General features: G+C 45.7%; 2 protein-coding genes across 2 annotated transcripts in view; both read left to right on the plus strand.

Annotated features, from left to right (window-relative positions):
• LOC143817844 (uncharacterized) overlaps window positions 1–26266 on the plus strand; it is a 57521-nt gene that overhangs the window by 13906 nt on the left and 17349 nt on the right. Inside the window, 7 exon segments of the mRNA XM_077299308.1 lie at window positions 2378–2524; window positions 2632–2799; window positions 2883–3006; window positions 3124–3221; window positions 3709–3766; window positions 14066–14938; window positions 14941–15091. Of these exon segments, the coding sequence (XP_077155423.1) occupies window positions 2417–2524; window positions 2632–2799; window positions 2883–3006; window positions 3124–3221; window positions 3709–3766; window positions 14066–14938; window positions 14941–15091 (1580 nt within the window). The 5' untranslated portion in view covers window positions 2378–2416.
• Window positions 1–26266, plus strand: part of LOC143817459 (uncharacterized) — a 277468-nt gene that overhangs the window by 11472 nt on the left and 239730 nt on the right. The gene's annotated exons all lie outside the window — the stretch shown is intronic.

Below are 26266 nucleotides of genomic sequence, written 5' to 3' on the forward strand. Positions count from 1 at the left end.
AAGGGCACCAGGACCTTGTGCCTTCATATCTCCAGTTGCAGGGCCAGTTGTAATGTTACGCTGAGTCACTTCTCATGGACTCCTTGACTTCCGTGCCTCACGGCTTGTCCAAGGTCAAATGCCAGGAGCGTACATCAAAGACAAAGGGATTAGACAAACGGATAGTCAGACGCAAATCCCGGGGTCAGGTAACTAAGGTCATAGTGCGCCAAAGACAAAAGAGGTGATACAAACGAGTAGTCAAAAGGCAAATCCAAGGTCCGTCAACAAAGATCAGAGCATAAGAACACAGAGATAACACAACATTGCGCATCTTGCAATGGTCTAACTATTGCCAACAAGCTAAATAGCCAAGTAGTCACCCTGAACTGGTGACACCTGGAGGAAACTCCACAGGCCCGACCAGATTGTACAGCAGGGCTGTCATTCATGATACTGACAGCCCTGCACGCACTTGATCCCATAGGGTGGCTGAGCTGTCACAGCGTTCTGGGGACACTGTGAGTGATGGAATTGTGACACTTTTCAGTAATAGTTTTACCCAGTGTTTCACCATTTAGTGTAGAATTAAACATGTTTTCCTCTGTCAAAGTGCATCAAATTTACATTTAGCTCTGTAGAATGTAAACCCACAAGGGTAGGGTCATCTCCCCTCTGTACCTGTCTGTCACTACTCATTTGTTCATTTTAGTTTGTGTTTTGTATGTAACCCCTTCTTATGTACAGCACCATAGAATCAATGGTATTATAATAATAATAATTTATCTACATTAAACTTTTACCATTTCTCAGCCCAAGCCTCCAGCTTATATGAATTCCTCTGTAATATTGTATTATCCTCCTCTGTGTTGATTACCTTGCAGAGTTTAGTGTCATCTGCAAATATTGAAATTCTACTCTGTATGCCCCCTACAAGGTCATTAATACATATATTAAAAAGAAGAGGGACCAATACTGACCCCTGTGGTACCCAATACTGACCCCTGTGGTATAATCTGTGTGTGATTACTCTCACTTTATGTACCAACTTTTTATGTATCACAGTATCAAACACCCTTGAAAAGTCCAGATAGAAAACATCTACTGCATTTCTGTGGTCCAGTCTGGAATTTACTTGTAGAATCCAATCAGATGAGTCTAAAATGACTGATCCCTCATAAACCCACATTGATACTGGGTCATGAGGCTAGTCTAATTGAGTCTTTTGAGAAAACCCTCAAAGATTTTGCTTGCAGTAGAGGTTAGGTCTATAATTTTCAGGCTCAGATTTTGTCCACTTTTTGAAAACTGGCACCAGATCTGCCCTGCCCAGTCCTATAGTACCGTCCCTTCTGGACTGCATTGTGCACAGCTTCATCTACACTATGTACTGTGTATGCATCAGTTTATGAGGGAGTATCAGAAGAAAGTTCTATCATGTGCAGTGATGAAGCCGGGCCCTCGGCTCTGCACATGTCTGGAGAGTGCACAGCCACAGTACACGCCCAAGGCTCATATTACCGGTAAGATGTATGATAGGATGGTAAATATACTGTGAGTCTCCCCCACTATTTGCTGTAAGCATTTTCAGTTTGTGATACATCATGTACGCTGTTCTCGCAAGTAGGGTTTCTAAGGGTACCGTCACACAGTGAAATTTCCATCGCTACGACGGCACGATTCGTGACGTTCTAGCGATATCGTTACGATATCGCTGTGTCTGACACGCTACTGCGATCAGACACGCTGAGAATCGTACGTCGTAGCAGATCGTTTGGAACTTTCTTTCGTCGCTTGATCACCCGCTGACATCGCTGGATCGTTGTGTGTGACAGCGATCCAGCGATGTGTTCGCTTGTAACCAGGGTAAACATCGGGTAACTAAGCGCAGGGCCGCGCTTAGTAACCCGATGTTTACCGTGGTTACCAGCGTAAACGTAAAAAAAAACAAACAGTACATACTTACATTCCGGTGTCTGTCCCCGGCGTCTCAGCTTCTCTGCACTGTGTGAGCGCCTGCCGGACGGAAAGCGAGCACAGCGGTGACGTCACCGCTCTGCTTTCCGGCTATGGCGCTTACACAGTGGAGAGAAGCAGAACGCCGGGGACAGACACCGGAATGTAAGTATGTACTGTTTGTTTTTTTTACGTTAACGCTGGTAACCAGGGTAAACATCGGGTTACTAAGCGCGGCCCTGCGCTTAGTAACCCGATGTTTACCCTGGTTACCCGGGGACTTCGGCATCGCTCCAGCGCCGTGATTGCAAAGTGTGACCGCAGTCTACGACGCTGGAGCGATATTCATACGACGCTGCGACGTCACGAATCGTGCCGTCGCAGCGATGGAAATTTCACTGTGTGACGGTACCCTTACTCTGACCTCCTTTTCATTCCTCAGGTTCCAAACTCTTCCAGTGTAAGTTTTCCTTGAAAGACAATGACCCTTTCCATCGATGACCTTCTGAGGATGGAGCAGGACAGAAGCCACATGGCTGCTCAGATTTTAGACCTCACCCTGGAGATAATCTACTGGATCACTGGAGAGGTGAGATCTTCACATCACTCTGATCTCTAGAAATAAAACAGGGAAATGACGGGAAAGGTGAAGGATCCTTAGAATAGATGTAGTGATCGGCGTCTCCTCATACACAGGATCACACAGTGGTGAAGACGTCGTCTGGTGGGTGTGTGACCCCCCGTGTGTCAGGAGGACGGAGCAGGACCCCGAGTGACATCACCGAGCCTCCACCTCATTCACTGATACATGAGCAGAAGATCCTAGAACTGACCCACAGGATCACTGAGCTGCTGAGCGGAGAGGTGAGTGCTGCCGGGAATGCTGGGACATTATATAATAACGTCGGGGGAGGGGTCTGCTAATTGTGGATTATTGTGTATCTCAGGTTCCTATAAGATGTCAGGATGTCACCGTCTATTTCTCCATGGAGGAGTGGGAGTATTTAGAAGGACACAAGGATCTGTACAAGGACATCATGATGGACGATCACCAGCCCCTCACATCTCCGGGTAATAAGAGACTGTACTTATTATAGAGGAGAGGTCGGGTCTGAGGTCACATAGACTCCCCATCATCTAATCATCACATGTAGATGATGTATTCAGTCCTGTGTATATTTCCTATAGATGAGTCCAGTCCGATAAATCCACCAGAGAGAAGTCCCAGTCCTCTATATTCCCAGGAATGTCCAGAGGAGAAGCAGAATGTCCTCCTGGATCATCAGGTAGATGGAGCTGAGGTTTCAGGAAATCATCTATAGACTGATGTAATGAAGCCTTCTACTAACCTCCGGCAGTGGAATGTAGACGCCGTGTTGGCTGTGGGAGGTTACGGCTACAGTTATTTTATGGTTTCATAAAAATCAAATTTTCCCCAGTTTGGACATCAATTTGGCCATTGATTAGGAATGAGCGCTGTTTGATGCCATCAGTGCAGATCACTGGCCAATGTAATCTTAAGTGTATGGGGCCATCTATAAACGCATGATCGTTGGTTGTCATATTTCAATCTGGCGAGTTCAGACTCCGAGATCATTTCATGTAGCAAAATACCAATGATGTATAAAACATTTGGTTGGATGTTGATCCTTTCTGATCGCCCCTTGAGAAAATCCGTGTTATATTTATCCCAACTTGGCTCATGCCTTTCAATTATTATCCTGAGTGATGTAAGAAACTTTTTCTGCTTTCCTTAACGTGGGATCTTTACAGGAAAACCAAGGTGGAATGAAGAGTGAACTCGAAGAACCTGTATTCACGGCATTGAAGGGTAAGAGCCCTTCTTAAATCTTCATGGATTTCTTGCAGAGTGAGTTTACTGAAAACATCCACAAGTGAAGCTCTGGTTGGAGGATGTGACTTCACGTGCAGGACTTACCCTTTCTCGCTATGGCCAATTTTCATTTTTAGGACTTTATTTTTTCTCCCCTTCTTCCAAGAGTCATAACTTTTCTCATTTTTCTGTTGAAGGATGTGCGAGGTTTTTTTTGTTTGTATGCTGAACTATAGTCTTATTGATGCATTTTTGAGATACATATTGGATTTCAATCACTTTTTGATGCATTTTTGTGCTGGAAAAAGGAGCAATTCTGGCATTTCTATTGTCTTGGTTTTTCCCCCTTTAACCCCTTAAGCCCCGAGGGTGGTTTGCACGTTAATGTCCCTTTATGAGGTTATAACTCTGGAACGCTTCAACGGATCTTGGCGATTCTGTCCTTGTTTTCTCGTGACATATTGTACTTCATAATAGTGGTAAAATTTCTTTGATATAACTTGCGTTTATTTGTAAAAAAAAAAAAAAGGAAATTTGGCAAAAATGTCGCTATTTTCCAACTTTGAATTTTTATGCCCTTAAATCAAAGAGATATGTCACACAAAATACTTAATAAGTAACATTTCCCACATGTCTACTATACATCAGCACAATTTTGGAACCAAAATTTTTTTGTTAGGGAGTTATAAGGGTTAAAAGTTGACCAGCAATTTCTCATTTTTACAACACCATTTTTTTTTAAGGGACCACATCTCATTTGAAGTCATTTTGAGGGGTCTATATGATAGAAAATAACCAAGTGTGACACCATTCTAAAAACTGCACCCCTCAAGGTGCTCAAAACCACATTCAAGAAGTTTATTAACCCTTCTGGTGCTTCACAGGAATTTTTGGAATGTTTAAAAATAAAAATGAACATTTAACTTTTTTTCACACAAAATTTATTTCAGCTCCAATTTGTTTTATTTTACCAAGGGTAACAGGAGAAAATGCACCCCAAATGTTGTTATACAATTTGTCCTGAGTACGACGATACCCCATATGTGGGGGTAAACCACTGTTTGGGCGCATGGCAGAGCTCGGAAGGGAAGGAGCGCCATTTAACTTTTCAATGCAATTGACTGGAATTGAGATGGGACGCCATGTTGCGTTTGGAGAGCCCCTGATGTGCCTAAACATTGAAACCCCCCACAAGTGACACCATTTGGAAAGTAGACCCCGTAAGGAACTTATCTAGATGTGTGGTGAGCACTTTGACCCACCAGGTGCTTCACAGAAGTTTATAATGCAGAGCCGTAAAAATAAAAAATCATATTTTTTCACAAAAATGATCTTTTCGCCCCCAATTTTTTATTTTCCCAAGGGTAAGAGAAGAAATTGGACCCCAAAAGTTGTTGTGCAATTTGTCCTGAGTACGCTGATACCCCATATGTGGGTGTAAACCACTGTTTGGGCGCATGGCAGAGCTCGGAAGGGAAGGAGCGCCATTTAACTTTTCAATGCAAAATTGACTGGAATTAAGATGGGACGCCATGTTGCGTTTGGAGAGCCCCTGATGTGCCTAAACATTGAAACCCCCCACAAGTGACACCATTTTGGAAAGTAGGCCCCCTAAGGAACTTATCTAGATGTGTTTTGAGAGCTTTGAACCCTCAAGTGTTTCACTACAGTTTATAACGCAGAGCCGTGAAAAAAAAAAAAAAATCCACAAAAATTATTTTTTAGCCCCCAGTTTTGTATTGTCCCAAGGGTAACAGTTGTTGTCCAATTTGTCCTGAGTACGCTGATACCCCATATGTGGGGGGGAACCACTGTTTGGGTGCATGGCAGAGCTCAGAAGGGAAGGAGCGCCATTTGGAATGCAGACTTAGATGGATTGGTCTGCCGGCCTCACGTTGCATTTGCAGAGCCCCTGATGTACCCAAACAGTAGAAACCCCCATAAGTGACCCCATATTGGAAACTAGACCTCCCAAAGAACTTTGACCCCCCAAGTGTTTCACTACAGTTTACAACGCAGAGCCGTGAAAATAAAAAATCTATTTTTTCCCACAAAAATGATTTTTAGCCCCCCCAATTTTTATTTTCCCAAGGGTAACAAGAGAACTTGGACCCCAAAAGTTGTTGTCCAATTTGTCCCGAGTACGCTGATACCCCATATGTGGGGGTAAACCCCTGTTTGGGCGCACGGGAGAGCTCAGAAGGGAAGGAGCACTGTTTTACTTTTTCAACACAGAATTGGCTGGAATTGAGATCGGACACCATGTCGCGTTTGGAGAGCCGCTGATGTGCCTAAACAGTGGAAACTCCCCAATTCTAACTGAAACCCTAATCCAAACACGCCCCTAACCCCAATCCCAACTGTAATCCTAACCACACCCCTAACCCTGACACACCCCTAACTCTAATCCCAACCCTAATCCCAACCGTAAATGTAATCCAAACCCTAACCCTATCTTTAGCCCCAACCCTAACCCTAACTTTAGCCCGAACCCTAACCCTAACTTTAGCCCCAACCCTAACTTTAGCCCCAACCCTAGCCCCAACCCTAGCCCCAACCCTAACGCTAGCCCTAACCCTAGCTCTAACCCTAGCCCTAACCGTAGCCCTAAATTATAGCCCTAACCCTAACGGGAAAATGGAAATAAATACATTTTTTAAATTTTATTATTTTTCCCTAACTAAGGGGGGGTGATGAAGGGGGGTTTGATTTGCTTTTATAGCGGATTACTCTGTCGCCTCATTGGGGGACACAGGACCATGGGTGTTATGCTGCTGTCCACTAGGAGGCGACACTATGCATAATCTGAAAAAGATTAACTGTGGCTCCTCCTGTGCAGTATACACCCCTGGACGGCATCAGCCTTCTCCAGTTTTTGCTTAGTGTCGCAAAGGAGGCACACCTAAAGATTTTTACTCCGTTTTACTCCGTTTCCCGTTTTTCGACGGGATTACAGATGAAGAAAAGAGGGTCTCCTGTGAGACCCCCGGCATGGCTCCTTCCTCGGCCCCCTATTATGGGGTGCCCAGTTGAAGTTGAGATGGCTATTCCCCATGCTGCTCCTTCCCCAACCCCTCGGGTGTTGGTTCGAAGTCGAGACCCCCCTCCTTCCCCAATTCCTTTTGGTTTCTGGGTTGAGGTCGAGGCGAGGATAAAGGCCCCTGATGGTGACAACAGCACCCTCCCTATCCCCCTCTGGGGGTATTAGGTTGAGACACCTCAGGTAGGGCCTGTACAGGCAGCATCCTACAGCTCCCAGCAGTGGGCCAGCATACTGCGCCTGCATCCAGGGACCCCAGCCCAGCTGCGGGCTCCTGTTGGGGCCGGGGGGAGTGCAGGCAGGCATGGCACATACAGACACAGGGCTCCCAGCGTCCCTGTCTCTGCGGCAGCACCAGCTCTCTACTGCCTCAGGGGGACCCCTCACCGGGCTTCCGCTTATAGCCCCACCGCCATCCTGCCTTCAAATCCGGAGGGGTCCGGTTCAGATCCGACCCCCTCCCGGACTTTCGCGCCGGCCTGGAGCCCTTCTGGGCCTCAGGCATCTAATTTAGGCCCCGGCTTCGGCCTAGCTGAAGCAGCAGCCTCCTCTCCGCCCCCCGGCCCGCCCCCCGGATGACAAATATGACACTCTACAGTGTCATACAAGGGGCGGATCGAGACAGAAAGGGCAGGTTTTTTATAGCCTTGCCGCCTTTTTCCAGCTCTCCGCCCCCTCCTCCTCCTCTCTCCTCTGTCTCTGCAGCCATTTTCGGCTGCAGATTAACCCTGCATCTCCCGGTCTGCAGGACCAGGACCAGGCAGCCAGTCTCCGGGGGGCACAGGACTGTGGATCTTCGGTGCTGGACCTCGGGGCACACTGGTGGGGTAAGATCACAGCTGGGTTATTTTTACTCAGCTGTGAATCCATATTACCTATAAGACTCCCCTGTAGGTTCTCTACCCCTGTAAGGTCCATCTGCTGGCAGCACCTCTGCACTTTGTGCACTATGCAGGGCTCAAGGTCCAAGAGAACCAGGCAGATCTGCTATTATGCATTCTGCACAGCCTGTGGGACCGCTCTCCCCAGTAGTAGCACGGACCCGCATGGTCAGAACTGTATACAAACTACTGTGTCACAGCCTCAAGAAGCCCCTGCCAATGCCTCGGTGTCTAATGCCACGCCGGACTGGGCTACTCAGTTATCGCAATCTATGACGCAGTCTATAGATAACCTAACTTCCACATTGCTTCAGGCTCTGCAGGGTCATGCCCCGGCTATGACCGTTACCCAACAACGGGAGAGCTTGACTCAGGAACAAGATGACTCTGGCACATCCACGTCTAGGTCAGGACGCAAGCGGATCCATAGATCAAGTCCATCTGCGTCATCCCATAGCACACGGTCATCCCCCTCTAGGGAGAGACACCGTTGCTCCAGGTCATCTAGACCGTCCCTTTCCAGTGACAGACAATGCAGATCTCCGCAATCCCCAACCAGAGAAGGCCTCCTCCCCAGCTCACCCAGCAGGGGACGCCTCAGTGATACACAGGATTCGGAAGGCATCTGCGACTCTGACTCGGACAGAGAAACGGAGGGGTCCCTGATGCCAATCCCTCCTAGCAATACAGCGCTAGTTGAGGACATAATATCGTCCATCCATCGGGTTCTGGACATTTCTGATCCGCCACCAGAGGTCCCAGAACATAAGATTTCCTTTGCAGGACCTCTGAAGCCGCCTAAGGTTTTCTCTAACCACCCAGAGTTTAAGGCGATCCTTAAACAGCTCTACAGCCTGAGAAAAAATTCGCTAATCGCAAATATCTGGGGGCGAGGTACCCCTTCCCACAGAAGGACACCAAGGAATGGACAGATCCACCTGAAGTGGATTAAAAGTCTCCAGGCTAGCAGCACAGACCCTCCTTTCACTGCCAGATAGCTCAACCCTCAAGGGACGTAGCAGACCGGCAGGTAGAACGCATGGCTCGTTCAATTTTCAAGGCAGCAGGGGCATCCATGGCTCCCGCGTTCGCCTCAGCTTGGGCTGCCAAGGTCATCCTGACCTGGGCAAAGAATTTACAAGCCTTCCAAGCATCCGCTCCTGAACTGTCGGGCCAAGCGGTTCAAATTGCAGTTGTAGCAGATTACATGCTCCATGCAGCTCTGGTTTCAGCAAGGGGAGTCGCGGGGATAGCATCAAACGCCATCACGATTCGGTGTATCCTCTGGCTGCGGGAATGGAAAGCGGACGCAGCCTCAAAGGAGTCCCTCACGCACTTCCCCTACCTCAGTGGGAGTCTTTTCGGTGAACAGTTGGACACTGATATCCAACGCCACAGGGGGTAAGAGTACTTCTCTTCCCCAACTGAAACCTAAACGCACTTACAAGAAGCGTAACCAAACTCGATTCCGATCCTTTCGGAATTCCTCCGGCTGGTCCGTCTCACGTCCGGTACAAAATCGTAACCGTTCCCCACGCAGGGACAACTCACGATCGACGCAAAGGTCGGACAAGACCTGGCAGTCAAAAGCAGGCCAGTCTAAGCCCAGAGGAGGAAAATCCAGACTTCTCCTCCTCATGACTCACGGACTCCGGAAAACACCACACCAGTAGGCGGCCGACTTTTGCAAAACCGCCAGCCAAGGCTCGAGCCTACCACCAAGCGGTCTCCTCGCTTTGTTAATCAGGAGTCATAGTACCGGTACCCACGACCGACCGCTTCCGAGGGTTCTACTCCAATCTGTTCGTAGTTCCCAAGAAAGGAGGCAGCGTACGGCCCATACTAGACCTAAAACAGCCCAACAAATATGTACGGGTCCGTCACTTCCGCATGGAGTCCCTTCGGTTCATCTTGCGTCCATGGAGAAGGGAGAATATCTCGCCTCCATAGACATACGTGCATATACCCATTGCACCTGCCCATCAGAGGTTTCTCAGGTTCGCAATAGGCCAGGACCACTACCAATTAGTGGCTCTCCCCTTTGGACTCGCCACGGCTCCCAGAGTCTTCACCAAGGTCATGGCAGCAACCATGGACGTCCTGCATTCTAGAGGCATAGTAGTAGTCGTTCCATACCTGGACGACCTACTCATCTAGGCTCCCACCTTCAAGGAATGCGAGCTCAGCGTCTCAATCACAACCGATACTCTCAGTCGCATGGGCTGGTTAATCAACCTACAAAAGTCATCACCAACCCCGAGTCAGTCCCTGACTTTCCTGGGAATGTTATTCAACACTTCCAGGGGTCTAGTGCTCCTTCCCAAGGATAAGGCACTGGCCCTCCGACTAGCAGATGAAGAAAGAGGGTCTCTTGTGAGACTCCCGGCATGGCTCCTTCCTCGACCCCCTATTATGGGGTGCCCAGTTGAAGTTGAGATGGCTATTCCCCATGCTGCTCCTTCCCCAGTCCCTCGGGTGCTGGTTCGAAGTCGAGATCCCCCCCCCCCCCTTCCCCAATTCCCTTTGGTTTCTGGGTTGAGGTCGAGGCGAGGATAAAGGCCCCTGAAGGTGACAACAGCACCCTCCCTATCCCCCTCTGGGGGTATTAGGTTGAGACACCTCAGGTAGGGCCTGTACAGGCAGCATCCTACAGCTCCCAGCAATGGGCCAGCACACTGCGCCTGCATCCAGGGACCCCAGCCCAGCTGCGGGCTCCTGTTGGGCAAGTGGTCTTCAGCGGAAGCGTCCATGCCCATCAACATCCTGGAAATTCGTGCCATCCTTCTGGCATTGAGGGCTTTCCATCACTTACTGGCAGCCTCTCACATCAGGATACAGTCGGACAATGCCACGGCTGTGGCATAGGTGACTCATCAAGGGGGGACCCGCAGTACCCAAGCGATGCGGGAAGTGCCACATATCCTCCGCTGGGCGGAGGACACAGGGTCGGTCCTTTCGGTGGTCCACGCTCCGGGTGTGGACAACTGGGAAGCAGACTTCCTCAGCCGACAAGGAATAGACTCGGGAGAGTGGTCTCTCCATCCCGAAATTTTTCAACAGATCTGTCTCCGCTGGGGGACCCCGGATGTGGACCTAATGGCATCCCATTTCAATGCCAAGGTCTCCAACTTCATTGCCAGAACACACGATCTGCGGTCGCTCGGAGCAGACGCTCTGGTTCAGGACTGGACCCAGTTCCAGCTTCTGTATATTTTTTCACCTCTCCCCCTGATATCCAGAGTGGTGAGGAAGATCAAACAAGAGGGAGTTCCAACCATCCTCATTGCACCGGACTGGCCCAGACGTACATGGTACGCCGACATCGTACAACTCACAGCAGACGCTCCCTGGCGTCTCCCCGACCGCCACGATCTTCTATCACAAGGGCCGTTCTACCACCAGAACTCAGGGGCTCTCAATTTGACGGCGTGGCCCTGGAGACCTGGGTTCTAACCCAGGCAGGGCTCTCGGCAGATGTCATTGGAACCATGATCAGAGCACGGAAACCAACCTCTGCCAAGATTTATTACTGTACCTGGAAAGTGTTTCTTTACCTGGTGCGAATCTCGTGGCCAGATCCCACTCCCTTATTCCCTACCCAAAGTTCTTGGTTTTCTCCAAGCGGGTCTGGAGGCCAGGCTGTCATTGGGCTCGCTTAAGAGCCAGGTGTCAGCCCTCTCAGTGCTTTTCCAAAAGCGCATTGCTACCAAGCCGCAAGTAAGGACTTTCCTTCAGGGGGTTTCCCAATTGGTTCCCCCCTACAGACGACCACTAGAAACGTGGGACCTCAACCTGGTCCTGACAGCATTGCAGGAACCACCCTTCGAACCCCTTAAGGAGGTCCCGCTCCGCCTTTCTCTCCCAGAAGGTGGTTTTTCCTGGTGGCAATCACCTCACTACGCAGGGTGTCTGAACTGACAGCACTCTCCTGCAGATGGCCTTTCCTGGTATTTCACCAGGACAAGGTAGTTCTTCGTACGGTCCCATCCTTCCTTCCGAGGGTTGGTCCGACTTCCACCTCAATGAGGAAATTTCTCTACCATCCCTTTGTCCGGTTCCGGTTCATAGAGTGGAGAAGACTCTGCATACGCTTGACCTTGTCAGGCCTTTGCATATATACGTGTCTAGGACTGCGTCCTTCCGGAGGTCTGATTCTCTTTTCCTCCTTCCGGAAGGCGGCCACAAGGGTAGGCCAGCTTCCAAAGCTACTCTTGCCAGGTGGATCAAATCCACCATACAAGAGGCGTACCGCCTTAAGAATCCTCCTCTTCCAGCCGGTGTTACGGCACACTCTACACGGGCGGTAGGGGCCTCCTGGGCCATTCGGCACCAGGCTTCGGCACAACAAGTGTGTAAGGCGGCCACTTGGACTAGCTTACACACATTTACTAAACACTACAGGGTTCATACCCAGTCCTCAGCGGACGCGAGCCTGGGTAGACGTGTCCTGCAGGCGGCGGTGCCCTAAGTGTACGGGCCTGTCTGCACAATATTCGTCCATTGCTTCCCACCCAGGGACTGCTTTAGGACGTCCCATGGTCCTGTGTCCCCCAATGAGGCGACAGAGTAAAGGAGATTTTTGTGTACTCACCGTAAAATCTCTTTCTCTTAGCCTCTAATTGGGGGACACAGCTCCCACCCTGTTGCCCTTTCCGGGCTGTTGTAACTGTTGAGTTCTCATATTGTTTCTTGAGCTCGTACATAGTTGCCTTCTTACAGGCATAATTATGTTATTCATGTTACGTTCCTCCTACTGCTTTGGCACAAAACTGGAGAAGGCTGATGCCGTCCAGGGGTGTATACTGCACAGGAGGAGCCACAGTTAATCTTTTTCAGATTATGCATAGTGTCGCCTCCTAGTGGACAGCAGCATAACACCCATGGTCCTGTGTCCCCCAATTAGAGGCTAAGAGAAAGAGATTTTACGGTGAGTACACAAAAATCTCCTTTTTTATGATTGGCAGCCGTCACACACTAAAAGACGCTTTTTATAGCAAAAAAGTTTTTGCGTCTCCACATTTTGAGACCTATAATTTTTCCATATTTTGGTCCACAGAGTCATGTGAGGTCTTGTTTTTTGCGGGACGAGTTGACCTTTTTATTAGTAACATTTTCGGGCACATGACATTTTTTGATCGCTTTTTATTCCGATTTTTGTGAGGCAGAATGACCAAAAACCAGCTATTCATGAATTTCTTTTGGGGGGGGGGCGTTTATACCGTTCCACGTTTGGCAAAATTGATAAAGCAGTTTTATTCTTCGGGTCAGTACGATTACAGCAATACCTCATTTATATCATTTTTTTATGTTTTGGCGCTTTTATACGATAAAAACTATTTTATAGAAAAAAATAATTATTTTGGCATCGCTTTATTCTGGGGACTATAACTTTTTTATTTTTTCGCTGATGATGCTGTATGGTGGCTCGTTTTTTGCGGGACAAGATGACGTTTTCAGTGGTACCATGGTTATTTATATCTGTCTTTTTGATCGCGTGTTATTCCACTTTTTGTTCGGCAGTATGATAATAAAGCGTTGTTTTTTGCATCGTTTTTTTTTAACGGTGTTCACTGAAGGGGTTAACTAGTGGGACAGTTTTATAGGTCGGGTCATTACGGACGCGGCGATACTAAATATGTGTACTTTTATTGTTTTTTTTACTTAGATAAAGAAATGTATTGATGGGAATAAAAAAATTTTTTTTTCTTTATTTAGGAATTTTTTATTTTTTATTTTACACATGTGGAAATTTTTTTTTTTACTTTGTCCCAGGGGGGGACATCACAGATCGCTGATCTGACAGTTTGCACAGCACTCTGTCAGATCAGCAATCTGACTTATAGCGCTGCAGGCTTACCAGTGTCTGCTCTGGGCAGGCACTTGGTAAGCCACCTCCCTGCAGGACTCGGATGCAGCCCTGCGGCCATTTTGGATCCGGGGCTTGCAGGGAGAGGAGGTAAGAGACGCGTTGCTCCGAGGGTCTCAGGGAAGCACGCAGGGAGCCCCCTCCCTGCGCGATGCTTCCCTGTACCGCCAGAACACTGCAATCATGTTTGATCGCAGTGTGCCGGGGGCGGTCCGTGACCGCTCCTGGCACATAGTGCCGGATGTCAGCTGCGATAGTCAGCTGACACCTGGCCGCGATCGGCCACGCTCCCCCCGTGAGCGCAGCCGATCGCATATGACGTACTATCCCGTCATTGGGAATTAAGTCCCAGGTCACCTTGATGGGATAGTGCGTCATATGGGATTGAGGGGTTAAATGTGTTTTTATTCTTAAATATTTTTAGATTTTCAGAGATCAGACTTCAGTTTGAACATGATTGTCTTTGATAACAATTTTATAAAATATTACAATGTTGTTTCTTTTTCCAGATGAAGAATGGATGAGGAGCTCCTATGGAAATGTCCTTATGTCTCCTATTTATGAAGTAGAAGACAATCAATCACTGAGTGGCAAAAATATAACTGGACACAGACCTGGAAACCTTTTTGCATTTGATCATGTAAAACGTTTTAGGAAGAAATCTAATCTTTCAATTCACGAGAACACTTGTAAGGATAAAAGGTCATTTTTATGCTCAGAATGTGGAAAAAGTTTTACCCGTAAATCAAATTTTGTGGACCACTTAAGAATTCACACTGGGGAGAAGCCGTTCTCGTGTTTGAAATGTGGAAAATGTTTTTGTCAGAAATCAGCTCTTCTTCTACATCAACGATATCACACAGCAGATAAGCCATTTTCATGTCCTGAATGTGGGAAATGCTTTAAGCATAAAAATTCTCTTGAGAAACATCAGAGAAGCCACACAGGGGAGAAGCCATTTTCATGTCCTGAATGTGAGAAATCCTTTATGCATAAGGATTCTCTTTTGAAACATCATAGAATTCACACGGGAGAGAAGCCATATTCATGTTCTGAATGTGGGAAATTCTTTATGCATAAGGATTCTCTTGGGAGACATCGGAGAATTCACACAGGAGAGAAGCCATATTTATGTCCAGAATGTGGGAAAGGTTTTAACCAAAACTCAATTCTTATTGAACATCTAAGAACTCATACAGGGGAAAGGCCATTTTCATGCTCAGAATGTGGAAAATGTTTTACTCAGAGATCAAGTCTTGCGGAACATCTAAGAATTCACACAGGGAAGAAACCTTTTTCTTGTTTACAATGTAGGAAATGTTTTACCCACAAATCAGGTTTTGTCAAACATCAGAGGATTCACATTGCGGAGATGCCATTTTCTGGCCAGATTGTGGGAAAGGTTATACCCAGAAATCAAAATCTAATGGTCATTTAAGTGTGCTCACTTTGGAGGGGAAGCCGTACTCATGTTCTCAATGTGAAAAGCAAGTTATAAAACTAACAAATCTTTTAATAGTCAAGGAAATCATATAGCAGAGAAACTGTTTTCATGTTTTTCCTATAATTTAGGATTTGTAAAATGTATGTAAAAATATCAGCGTTTCTTTGTCCACTTTAACACCTCCTAAACAATTTTATATTGCATACTTAGAATCTCAATTCTGCAGTGCCATTTATACACAGAAGCTGCACTTTGTGTCCAATGGCACTGTTGTACCTCATAAATACTGCTATTTAACCCCTTAATCCCATATGACGTACTATCCCGTCGAGGTGGGGTGGGCCTTAATTCCCACCGACGGGATAGTACGTCATAAGCGATCGGCCGCGCTCACGGGGGGAGCGCGGCCGATCGTGGCCGGGTGTCAGCTATCGCAGCTGACATCCGGCACTATGTGCCAGTAGCGGTCACGGACCGCCCCCGGCACATTAACCCCCGGCACACTGCGATCAAACATGATCGCAGTGTTCCGGCGGTATAGGGAAGCATCGCGCAGGGAGGGGGCTCCCTGCGGGCTTCCCTGAGACCTCCGGAGCAACGCGATGTGATCGCGTTGCTCCAAGCGTCTCTTACCTCCTATCCCTGCAGGCCCCGGATCCAAAATGGCCGCAGGGCTGCATCCGGGTCCAGTGCAGGCTCTGGTAAGCCTGCAGCGCTGTCAGTCAGATCGCTGATCTGACAGAGTGCTGTGCAAACTGTCAGATCAGCGATCTGTGATGGCCTGCCCTGGGACAAAGTAAAAAAAAAAAAAAAAATTCCACGTCTGTAAAAAAAAAAATATATAAAAAAAATTCCTAAATAAAGAAAAAAAAAATATTTATTATTCCCATAAATACATTTCTTTATCTAAATTAAAAAAAACAAAACAATAAAAGTACACATATTTAGTATCGCCGCGTCCGTAACGACCCAACCTATAAAACTGTCCCACTAGTTAACCCCTTCAGTGAACACCGTAAGAAAAAAAAAACCCGAGCCAAAAAACAACGCTTTATTATCATATCGCTGAACAAGAAGTGGAATAACACGCGATCAAAAAGATGGATATAAATAACCATGGTACCACTGAAAACGTCATCTTGTCCCGCAAAAAACAAGCCTCCATACAGCATCATAAGCAAAAAAATGAAAAAGTTATAGTCCTCAGAATAAAGCGATACCAAAATAATTATTTTTTCTATAAAATAGCTTTTATCGTATAAAAGCGCCAAAACATAAAAAAATGATATAAATGAGGTATCGCTGTAATCGTACTGACCCGACGAATAAAACTGCTTTATCAATTTTACCAAACGTGGAACGGTATAAGCGCCCCCCCCAAAAGAAATTCATGAATAGCTGGTTTTTGGTCATTGTGCCTCACAAAAATCGGAATAAAAAGCAATCAAAAAATGTCATGTGCCCGAAAATGTTACTAATAAAAACGTCAACTCGTCCCGCAAAAAAACAAGACCTCACATGACTCTGTGGACCAAAATATGGAAAAATTATAGGTCTCAAAATGTGGAGACGCAAAAACTTTTTTGCTATAAAAAGCGTCTTTTAGTGTGTGACAGCTGCCAATCATAAAAATCCGATATAAAAAAACGCTATAAAAGTAAATCAAACCCCCCTTCATTACCTCCTTAGTCAGGGAAAAATAATAAAATTAAAAAAATGTATTTATTTCCATTTTCCCATTAGGATTAGGGCTAGGGTTAGGGTTAGGGTTGGGACTAGGGTTGGGGCTAAAGTTAGGGTTAGGGTTTGGATTACATTTACGGTTGGGATTAGGGTTAGGGGTGTGTCAGGGTTAGGGGTGTGGTTACGGTTACCGTTGGGATTAGGGTTAGGGGTGTGTTTGGATTAGGGTTTCAGTTAGAATTGGGAGTTTCCACTGTTTAGGCACATCAGGGGCTCTCCAAACGCGACATGGTGTCCGATCTCAATTCCAGCCAATTCTGCGTTGAAAAAGTAAAACAGTGCTCCTTTCCTTCCGAGCTCGGCCATGCGCCCAAACAGGGGTTTACCCCAACATATGGGGTATCAGCGTACTCGGGACAAATTGGACAACAACTTTTGGGGTCCAAGTTTTCTTGTTATCCTTGGGAAAATAAAAATTTGGGGGGCTAAAAATCATTTTTGTGGGAAAAAAAAGAATTTTTTTATTTTCACGGCTCTGCTTTGTAAACTGTAGTGAAACACTTGGGGGTTCAAAGTTCTCACAACATATCTAGATAAGTTCCTTGGGAGGTCTAGTTTCCAATATGGGGTCACTTGTGGGGGGTTTGTACTGTTTGGGTACATCAGGGGCTCTGCAAATGCAACGTGACGCCTGCAGACCAATCCATCTAAGTCTGCATTCCAAATGGCGCTCCTTCCCTTCCGAGCTCTGCCATGCGCCCAAACAGTGGTTGCCCCCCACATACGGGGTATCAGCGTACTCGGGACAAATTGGACAACAACTTTTGGGGTCCAATTTCTCCTGTTACCCTTGGGAAAATGCAAAACTGGGGGCTAATAAATAATTTTTGTGGAAAAAAAAATATTTTTTATTTTCACGGCTCTGCATAATAAACTGTAGTGAAACACTTGGGGGTTCAAAGTGCTCACCACACATCTAGATAAGTTCCTTAAGGGGTCTACTTTCCAAAATGGTGTCACTTGTGGGGGGTTTCAATGTTTAGGCACATCAGGGGCTCTCCAAACGCAACATGGCGTCCCATCTTAATTCCAGTCAATTTTGCAATGAAAAGTAAAATTGCGCTCCTTCCCTTCCGAGCTCTGCTATGCGCCCAAACAGTGGTTTACCCCCACATATGGGGTATCGTTGTACTCAGGACAAATTGCACAACAACTTTTGTGGTCTAATTTCTTCTCTTACCCTTGGGAAAATAAAAATTGGGGGGAAAAGATCATTTTTGTGAAAAAATTTGATTTTTTATTTTTACGGTTAATAATAATAATAATAATAATTTTTATTTATATAGCGCCAACATATTCCGCAGCGCTTTACAACTTATAGAGGGGACTTGTTCAAAACAGATACCAGGAGGAATGAGGGCCCTGCTGCTCGCAAGCTACAAACTATGAGGAAAAAGGGGAGACACGAGAGGTGGATGGTAACAATTGCTTTAGTTATTTGGACCAGCCATAGTGTAAGGCTCGGGTGTTCATGTAAAGCTGCATGAACCAGTTATCAGCCTAAGTATGTAGCAGTACAGACACAGAGGCTATTAACTGCATAAAGTGTATGAGAACACGATGAGAGGAACGTGATTATGTTTGTTGTTTTTTTTGCGGTTCTACATTATAAACTTCTGTGAAGCACTTGGTGGGTCAAAGTGCTCACCACACCTCTAGATAAGTTCCTTAGGGGGTCTACTTTCCAAAATGATGTCACTTGTGGGGGGGTTCAATGTTTAGGCACATCAGGGGCTCTCCAAACGCAACATGGCGTCCCATCTCAATTCCAGTCAATTTTGCATTGAAAAGTAAAATGGCGCTCCTTCCCTTCCGAGCTCTGCCATGCGCCCAAACAGTGGTTCACCCCCACATATGGGGTATCAGCATACTCAGGACAAATTGTACAACAACTTTTGGGGTCCATTTTCTCCTGTTACCCTTGGTAAAATAAAACAAATTGGAGCTGAAATAAATTTTGTGTGAAAAAAAGTTAAATGTTCATTTTTATTTAAACATTCCAAAAATTCCTGTGAAACACCTGAAGGGTTAATAAACTCCTTGAATGTGGTTTTGAGCACCTTGAGGGGTGCAGTTTTTAGAATGGTGTCACACTTGGTTATTTTCTATCATATAGACCCCTCAAATTGACTTCAAATGAGATGTGGTCCCTAAAAAAAAAAATGGTGTTGTAAAAATGAGAAATTGCTGGTCAACTTTTAACCCTTATAACTCCCTAACAAAAAACAAATTTGGTTCCAAAATTGTGCTGATGTAAAGTAGACATGTGGGAAATGTTACTTATTAAGTATTTTGTGTGACATATCTCTGTGATTCAAGGGCATAAAAATTCAAAGTTAGAAAATTGCGAAATTTCCATTTTTTTCACAAATAAACGCAAGTTATATCGAATAAATTTTACCACTATCATGAAGTACAATATGTCACAAGAAAACAATGTCAGAATCACCGGGATCGGTTGAAGCGTTCCAGAGTTATAACCTCATAAAGGGACAGTGGTCAGAATTGTAAAAATTGGCCCGGTCATTAATGTGCAAACCACCCTCGGGGCTTAAGGGGTTAATGCAGCGGTCGCACAGAACACAACTTTTTGTATCGGGGCTCATAGGGTGCAGTAGCAGCTAGGGGCTCACAGGCCTTCCATTGTCTACTAAGCTATGGCAAAGGCACACACTACTGGATTTATGATTTGCTAAGTATAAGAAAGGTCTTTTAAAAGCAATCAGATGATCACATCGTGTTGTCTCTTAGTGGTAGGAAAATAAATCAACTCGTTGAGTTTGCAGCAAATAAAAAAGTTTTTATATTAAGTGTTATTTGTTTTTGTCTGTTGCAAAAATGTAAAAATAAAAATGGTCTTGTTGTAATCCCACAATTTACAGGTATTTAAAACGTACAGTAAATGACACATAATAACTTACAGGGGTTGGTCATTACTTTATAAGTCCATTTTCATATGAATGAACTGTCCTAGATAAACACTTTACTAAATACCTTGCTTTCCCAAATCCTTCTATAACCTGCGCTGCTCACATGATCACTGGCTGAGAATCCGCTGACTTCCTGTAATGTCTCATCAAAATCCCCCTGAGTTCTGAGCTCTAGAAACTCATGGGTGGGGTTTGCTGTGTGCGTGGGCGGGGCTTTATTCAGCAGAGCTCACACTGCTCCTGTGCATGCTGCTGCAGACACAGCTATCCCTGCAGACTCGGCTCTCCCTTAGGGCTCATACTCACTTGCGAGAAACTCGGATGAGTCTTGCACGTCAATACCCGGCCCTGCTACCGGCACTCAGGAGCGGAGCGTGCGGCTGCATGTATTCCTATGCGGCCGCACGCTCCAATCTGAGTGCCGGGTGCAGTGCCGTGTATTAACATGCGAGACTCATCCGAGTTTCTCTCAGGTGAGTGTGAGCCCTTATATGGATTCTCCAGTCTGACGTCCTTGGAACTTCTGTCCAGTTTCCTATGCCTTCTGGAACAATTAAAACTTAGCACCTCTATATCAGAGACATTGCCCTGTGATACTGCTTTTATGAATAACACTTAGAAAGCTAATATTAAAAATATTAAATTATCAAAGACATATAAATAATCTGAATGATAAAGCAAAGTATAAATAATTACCATAACAATTCCCCCCTTTTTATTATTTACAGACAATTTATCCATCAGCTACTTCCCTGTGCTATGAGAGCCTGGAGGACGAATCCCGTTCACCGACGGATATCTTGTCTGTAAATCTTGCCATATTATCTCTATATATAATTGTCTAAGGTCCACTTACGTCTGTTTGTCTGTAACGGAAATCCTGCGTCGCTGATTGGTCGCGCCCAACCGGCCGCAACCTATCAGCGACAGGCACAGTCTGGCCGCGAATTGGCCGCTCCCTACTCCCCTCCAGTCAGTGCCCCCTCCATACTCCCCTCCAGTCAGCGCCCACATAGTGTTTTAGCAGTCCTTTAAATGGACTGCATTACACCATGCTCGGTGTAACGCAGCCTGATAACGCTGCTATTAACCCTATAAGTGTGACCAACTTTTTACTATTGATGCGGCCTATGCAGCATCAATAGTAAAAACATATAATGTTAAAAATAATAATAATAAAAAAAAGTCATTATATTCTCACCTTCCGGCGTCCATGGCAGCCTTTCCCTCTCCTCGAGACGCTCCGGTCCCAAGAATGCATTGCGGCAATGACCACAGATGACGTAGCGTTCTCGCAAGACTACATGTTCACGGGTTATTGCCGCAAGGCATTACTGGGAACGGAGCGTCGCGAGGAGCATCGCTAAAGGCCTGGGCTGGATCCGGGGGCTGCCAGAAGGTGAATATATAAGTATTTTTTATTTTAATTATTTTTTTAACAGGGATATGGGGCCCACATTGCTATATACTACGTGGGCTGTGTTATATACTACGTGGGCTGTGTTATATACTACGTGGGCTGTGTTATATACTACGTGGGCTGTGAATATACTACGTGGCTGTGTTTGTACTACGTGGCTGTGCTATATACTACGTGGGCTGTGTTACATGCACGTGGGCTGTGAGACTCTTTTGCCCGGGGCCCTCAAAAACCTGGAGCTGACCCTGGCTTCACTGATTGGTCGCGCCCGGCCGGCCGCAAACAATCCGTGACAGACACAGTCCGGCCGCGAATTGGCGCGGGATTTGAACCACGCTTCGCTAATTGGTCGCCCCCAGCCATCCGAATCCTGTGTATTCATTGCATTATTCTGAAATCTTCATAAATAAACTACATACGTATTCTAGAATACCCGATGCTTTAGAATCGGGCCACCATCTAGTTTATTATATATTTATCTATTATCTACTGTATGTATCATTCATCTATTTTCTATCTATTTTATTTATCTACTATCTACTGTGGGGGAAATAAACCCAAAACATACAGCCAAGGCAACAAAGGAGTGGCTCAAAAAGAAGCACATTAAGGTCATGGAGTGGGCTAGCCAGTTTCCAGGCCTTAATCCCATAGAAAACTTATGGAGGGAGTTGAAGCTCCGAGTTGCCAAGCGACAGCCTCAAAATCTTAATGATTTACAGATGATCTGCAAAGAGGAGTGAACCAAAATTCCTCCTGACATGTGCGCAAACCTCATCATCAACTACAAATAACGTCTGACTGCTGTGCTTGCCAACAAGGGTTTTACCACCAAGTATTAAGTCTTGTTTGCCAGAGGGATCAAATACTTATTACTCACTGCAAAATGCAAACAAAATTTATAAAATGTGATTTTCTGGATTTTATTTTTGATATTCTAGCTCTCAATGCTACCCTTAAAATTATAGACTGTTATATCTTTGTCAGTGGGCAAACTTACAAAATCAGCAAGGGATCAAATACTTATTTCCCCCACTGTATGTATAATCCATCTATTATCTATCTATTACTTATTATCTATCATTGTGGAGACACAGCATTGTATCCTAATTAACCAGACATCTATTTTCAGCAAGCCAAGAACAATAGACTGTTATCTATATGTTAACTTTTGATTGTATGTGTTTATTTCTGGTTCGTCAAGAAAACAGACTTTTGCTTGAGCAAGCCTGTAATATTGACTTGTAAGTAGTGTTGAGCATTCCGCTACTGCAAGTATCGGGTATCGGCCGATACTTGCTGTATCGGAATTCCGATACCGAGATCCGATATTTTTGTGATATCGGGTATCGGTATCGAAACAACATTAATGTAAAAATGTGTAAAAGAGAGAATTTAAATAAAAAATATTGCTATACTCACCTCTCCGACGCAGCCTGCACCTTACCGAGGGAAGCGGCAGCGTTCTTTGTTTAAAATTCGCGCTTTTCTTTCCTTTACGTGAGTCCCGGCTTGTGATTGGTTGCGTGCCGCCCATGTGACCGGCACGCAACCAATCACAGCAAGCCGTGACGTAATTTCAGGTCCTTCAGGATTTTAAAATTACGTCCCGGCTTTGTGATTGGTTGCGTCGCAGTCACATGGGAGATTTTAAAATGGGCGCGTGTCCAGCCTCCCGGCTTGTGATTGGTTGATCGCGGCGCAACCAATCACAAGCCGGGACGTCACGGGAGGCTGGACACGCGCCCATTTTAAAAAGCGCGCGTGTCCAGCCTCCCGTGACGTCACGGCTTGTGATTGGTTAATGGCGGCCATGTTGCCGGGACGCGGACCAATCACAGCAAACCGTGACGTAATTTCGTCACGGCTTGCTGTGATTGGTCCGCGTCCCGGCAACATGGCGCCGTGACCAATCATAAGCCGGGACGTCACTGGAGGCTGGACACGCGCGCTTTTTAAAATGGGCGCGTGTCCAGCCTCCCGTGACGTCCCGGCTTGTGATTGGTTAATGGCGGCCATGTTGCCGGGACGCGGACCAATCACAGCAAGCCGTGACGTAATTTCGTCACGGCTTGCTGTGATTGGTCCGCGTCCCGGCAACATGGCCGCCCTGACCAATCACAAGCCGGGACTTCACGTAACCAAGTAAAAGCGCGAATTTTAAACAAACAACGCTGCCGGTTCCCTCGCTGAGGTCCAGGCTGCGTCGGAGGGTGAGTATAGCGATATTTTTTATTTTAATTCTTTCTTTTACACATTTATATGGATCCCAGGGCCTGAAGGAGAGTTTCCTCTCCTTCAGACCCTGGGAACCATCAGGAATACCGTCCGATACTTGAGTCCCATTGACTTGTATTGGTATCGGGTATCGGTATCGGATTGGATCCGATACTTTGCCGGTATCGGCCGATACTTTCCGATACCGATACTTTCAAGTATCGGACGGTATCGCTCAACACTACTTGTAAGTTGACAATTTGCTGTGACACATTGTGCTCTTATCCTGAATTACTACTAATGTTTGCTGATATGTTGATTACACATTGTCCAGGCCAACCAGTTTGACTTGTAAAACAGAGGAGGAAAAACTATACAAGTAGATTGTATAATCAATCAATGTGAGTAGGTCTCATCACCATTCTTCCCCTTTACCTGTGAATACTGAATAAAGGACACGTGTTAATCATAAAAAGAGGTTATATGCCTCTGTATGAGAGAGACAGAGATTCAGCCAAGACATAAAAAACAGTCAAAGAATCAGAGACAGGACTTCATGGCTCAGTCACGAGGTACACAGATTTGTCATTCTACAAGATGCCAGCTTAGGGGACCTCGGCCCCGGATGGAAGAATACAGATCTGCTCCATTGACCATTGCTGAGCCATGGATATGTTTGGAGAAAGACAGGATTGGGACCCGCCAGTGGCCTGGCTCCATGGAGGTGTTCGGAGAAGCCAGGTTGTGACCCTCTAGTCAACTGGCCTTGTACCTCAATGGACTGTCATCTTCCTAAGCTTGTCGTTACCTACTCTGTGTGCGTGCCACAGGTCGTGTAATCGGCCCTGGGAGCTCTGAAATCACAGCTGCTCTTATCCCGTCGAATCCGCAAAAGTGTAAGATTCTGTAATGTGCACCATCTTGTGTACTGTGCTGGGACTTGTAATCGGCCCTGGAAGCTCTGAAATCACAGCTGCTCTTATCCCGTCAAGTCCGCAAAAGTGTAAGATTCTGTAATGTGCACCATCTTGTGTACTGTGCTGGGACTGTTCTACGTGATACTTGCCTGTTTTGTCGTTCAATAAAGCATTGCCACACATTTTATCCTCACCCTGTGCTGTCTGAGTAGCATTACACCCACGGTGAGAGGAGAGCGGGCGTTCGTTGGGATGATCCCTGGTCAATGTGGTTGTGACTAGTGGACAGGGGCGCCCACCGACACCTCGTGTCTTCACAATCATGTATCTATATATTATCTGTCTATTATCTAGCTATCTATTATATCCCTTATCCAGGGCCGGCTCCAGGTTTTCGTGGGCCCCAGGCGAAAGAGTCTTAGTGGGCCCCTTTAACACATACCACAACTAATACTCCATATATTTAGAAAAGTATATAATTTATTGTTAACAAGGTAATTAAAGTACAACATTAATAAGCACAAAGTAGAAACAATAAGTTATATACTTTTCTAAATATATGGAGTGTGTATCATATCTTTAGGTTTATAGTATTTAGCGGATACACGTCAGTGTGATTACATACCACAATTAATGATGCACCGATATGGCAGAGAAATATAGATACAGTACAATGCCAATTCACTTCTTACATTCCATTAGTGATATCTATTGTAAATTCTACAATAGGTAGGTCATAAACCGGACAGTATAGTCCTCCATACAGTATTATGGTCACCACATAGTCCTCCATACAGTATTATGGTCACCACATAGTCCTCCATACAGTATTATGGGCACCACATAGTCCTCCATACTGTATTATGGGCACCACATAGTGCTCCATACAGTATTCTGGGCACCACATAGTCCTCCATACATTATTATGGGCACTGCATAGTCCTCTATACAGTATTATGGGCACCACATAGTCCTCCATACTGTATTATGGGCACCACATAGTGCTCCATACAGTATTCTGGGCACCACATAGTCCTCCACACAGTATTCTGGGCACCACATAGTCCTCCATACATTATTATGGGCACTGCATAGTCCTCCATTCAGTATTATGGGCACCACATAGTGCTCCATTTAGTATTCTGGGCACCACATAGTCCTCCTTACAGTATTATAGGCAGCACATAGTGCTCCATACAGAATGAGCCCCATATAATGCTCCATACAGTATAATGAACCACATATGTTGCTCATACGGTATTATGGGCACCATACATTGCTCCATACAGAATAATGGGCCCTATATAATGCCTCATACAGAATAATGGGCCCCATATAATGCTCCATACAGTATGAGCCACATGTATTGCTCCATAAAGAAGAATGGGTCCCATATAATGTTCCATAAAGAATAATGAGCCCCATATATTGCTCCATACATAATGGGTCCCATATAATCTCCATACAGTACATGATGGGCTCCATATAATGCTCCAGTATATGATGGGCCCCATACAGTATAATGCTCCATACAGAATAATGGGCCCCATATAATGCTTCATACAGAATAGTCACCATATAATGCACCACCCCGTAGAATGTAAGTCCGTAAGGACAGGGTCCTCTCCCCTCTGTACCAGTCTGTCATTGTGAATTTGTGTACTGTAAATGATATCTATAACCTTGTATGTAACCCCTTTCTCATGTACAGCACCATGGAATTAATGGTGCTACATAAATAAATAATAGTAATAATAATATATAATGGGCCCCATATATGATGCACCAGTGTATGATGGGCCCGATATATGATGCTCCGGTGTATAATGGGCCCCATATATGATGCACCAGTGTATGATGGGCACCATATTTGATGCTCCAGTGTATAATGGGCCCCATATATAATGCTCCATATATAATGGGCCCCATATATGATGCTCCAGTGTATAATGGGCCCCATATATGATGCACCAGTGTATGATGGGCACCATATTTGATGCTCCAGTGTATAATGGGCTCCAGTGTATAATGGGCCCCAT

The sequence above is a fragment of the Ranitomeya variabilis genome, chromosome 3 (genome assembly GCF_051348905.1).
Source record: "Ranitomeya variabilis isolate aRanVar5 chromosome 3, aRanVar5.hap1, whole genome shotgun sequence".
Taxonomy (NCBI): domain Eukaryota; kingdom Metazoa; phylum Chordata; class Amphibia; order Anura; family Dendrobatidae; genus Ranitomeya; species Ranitomeya variabilis.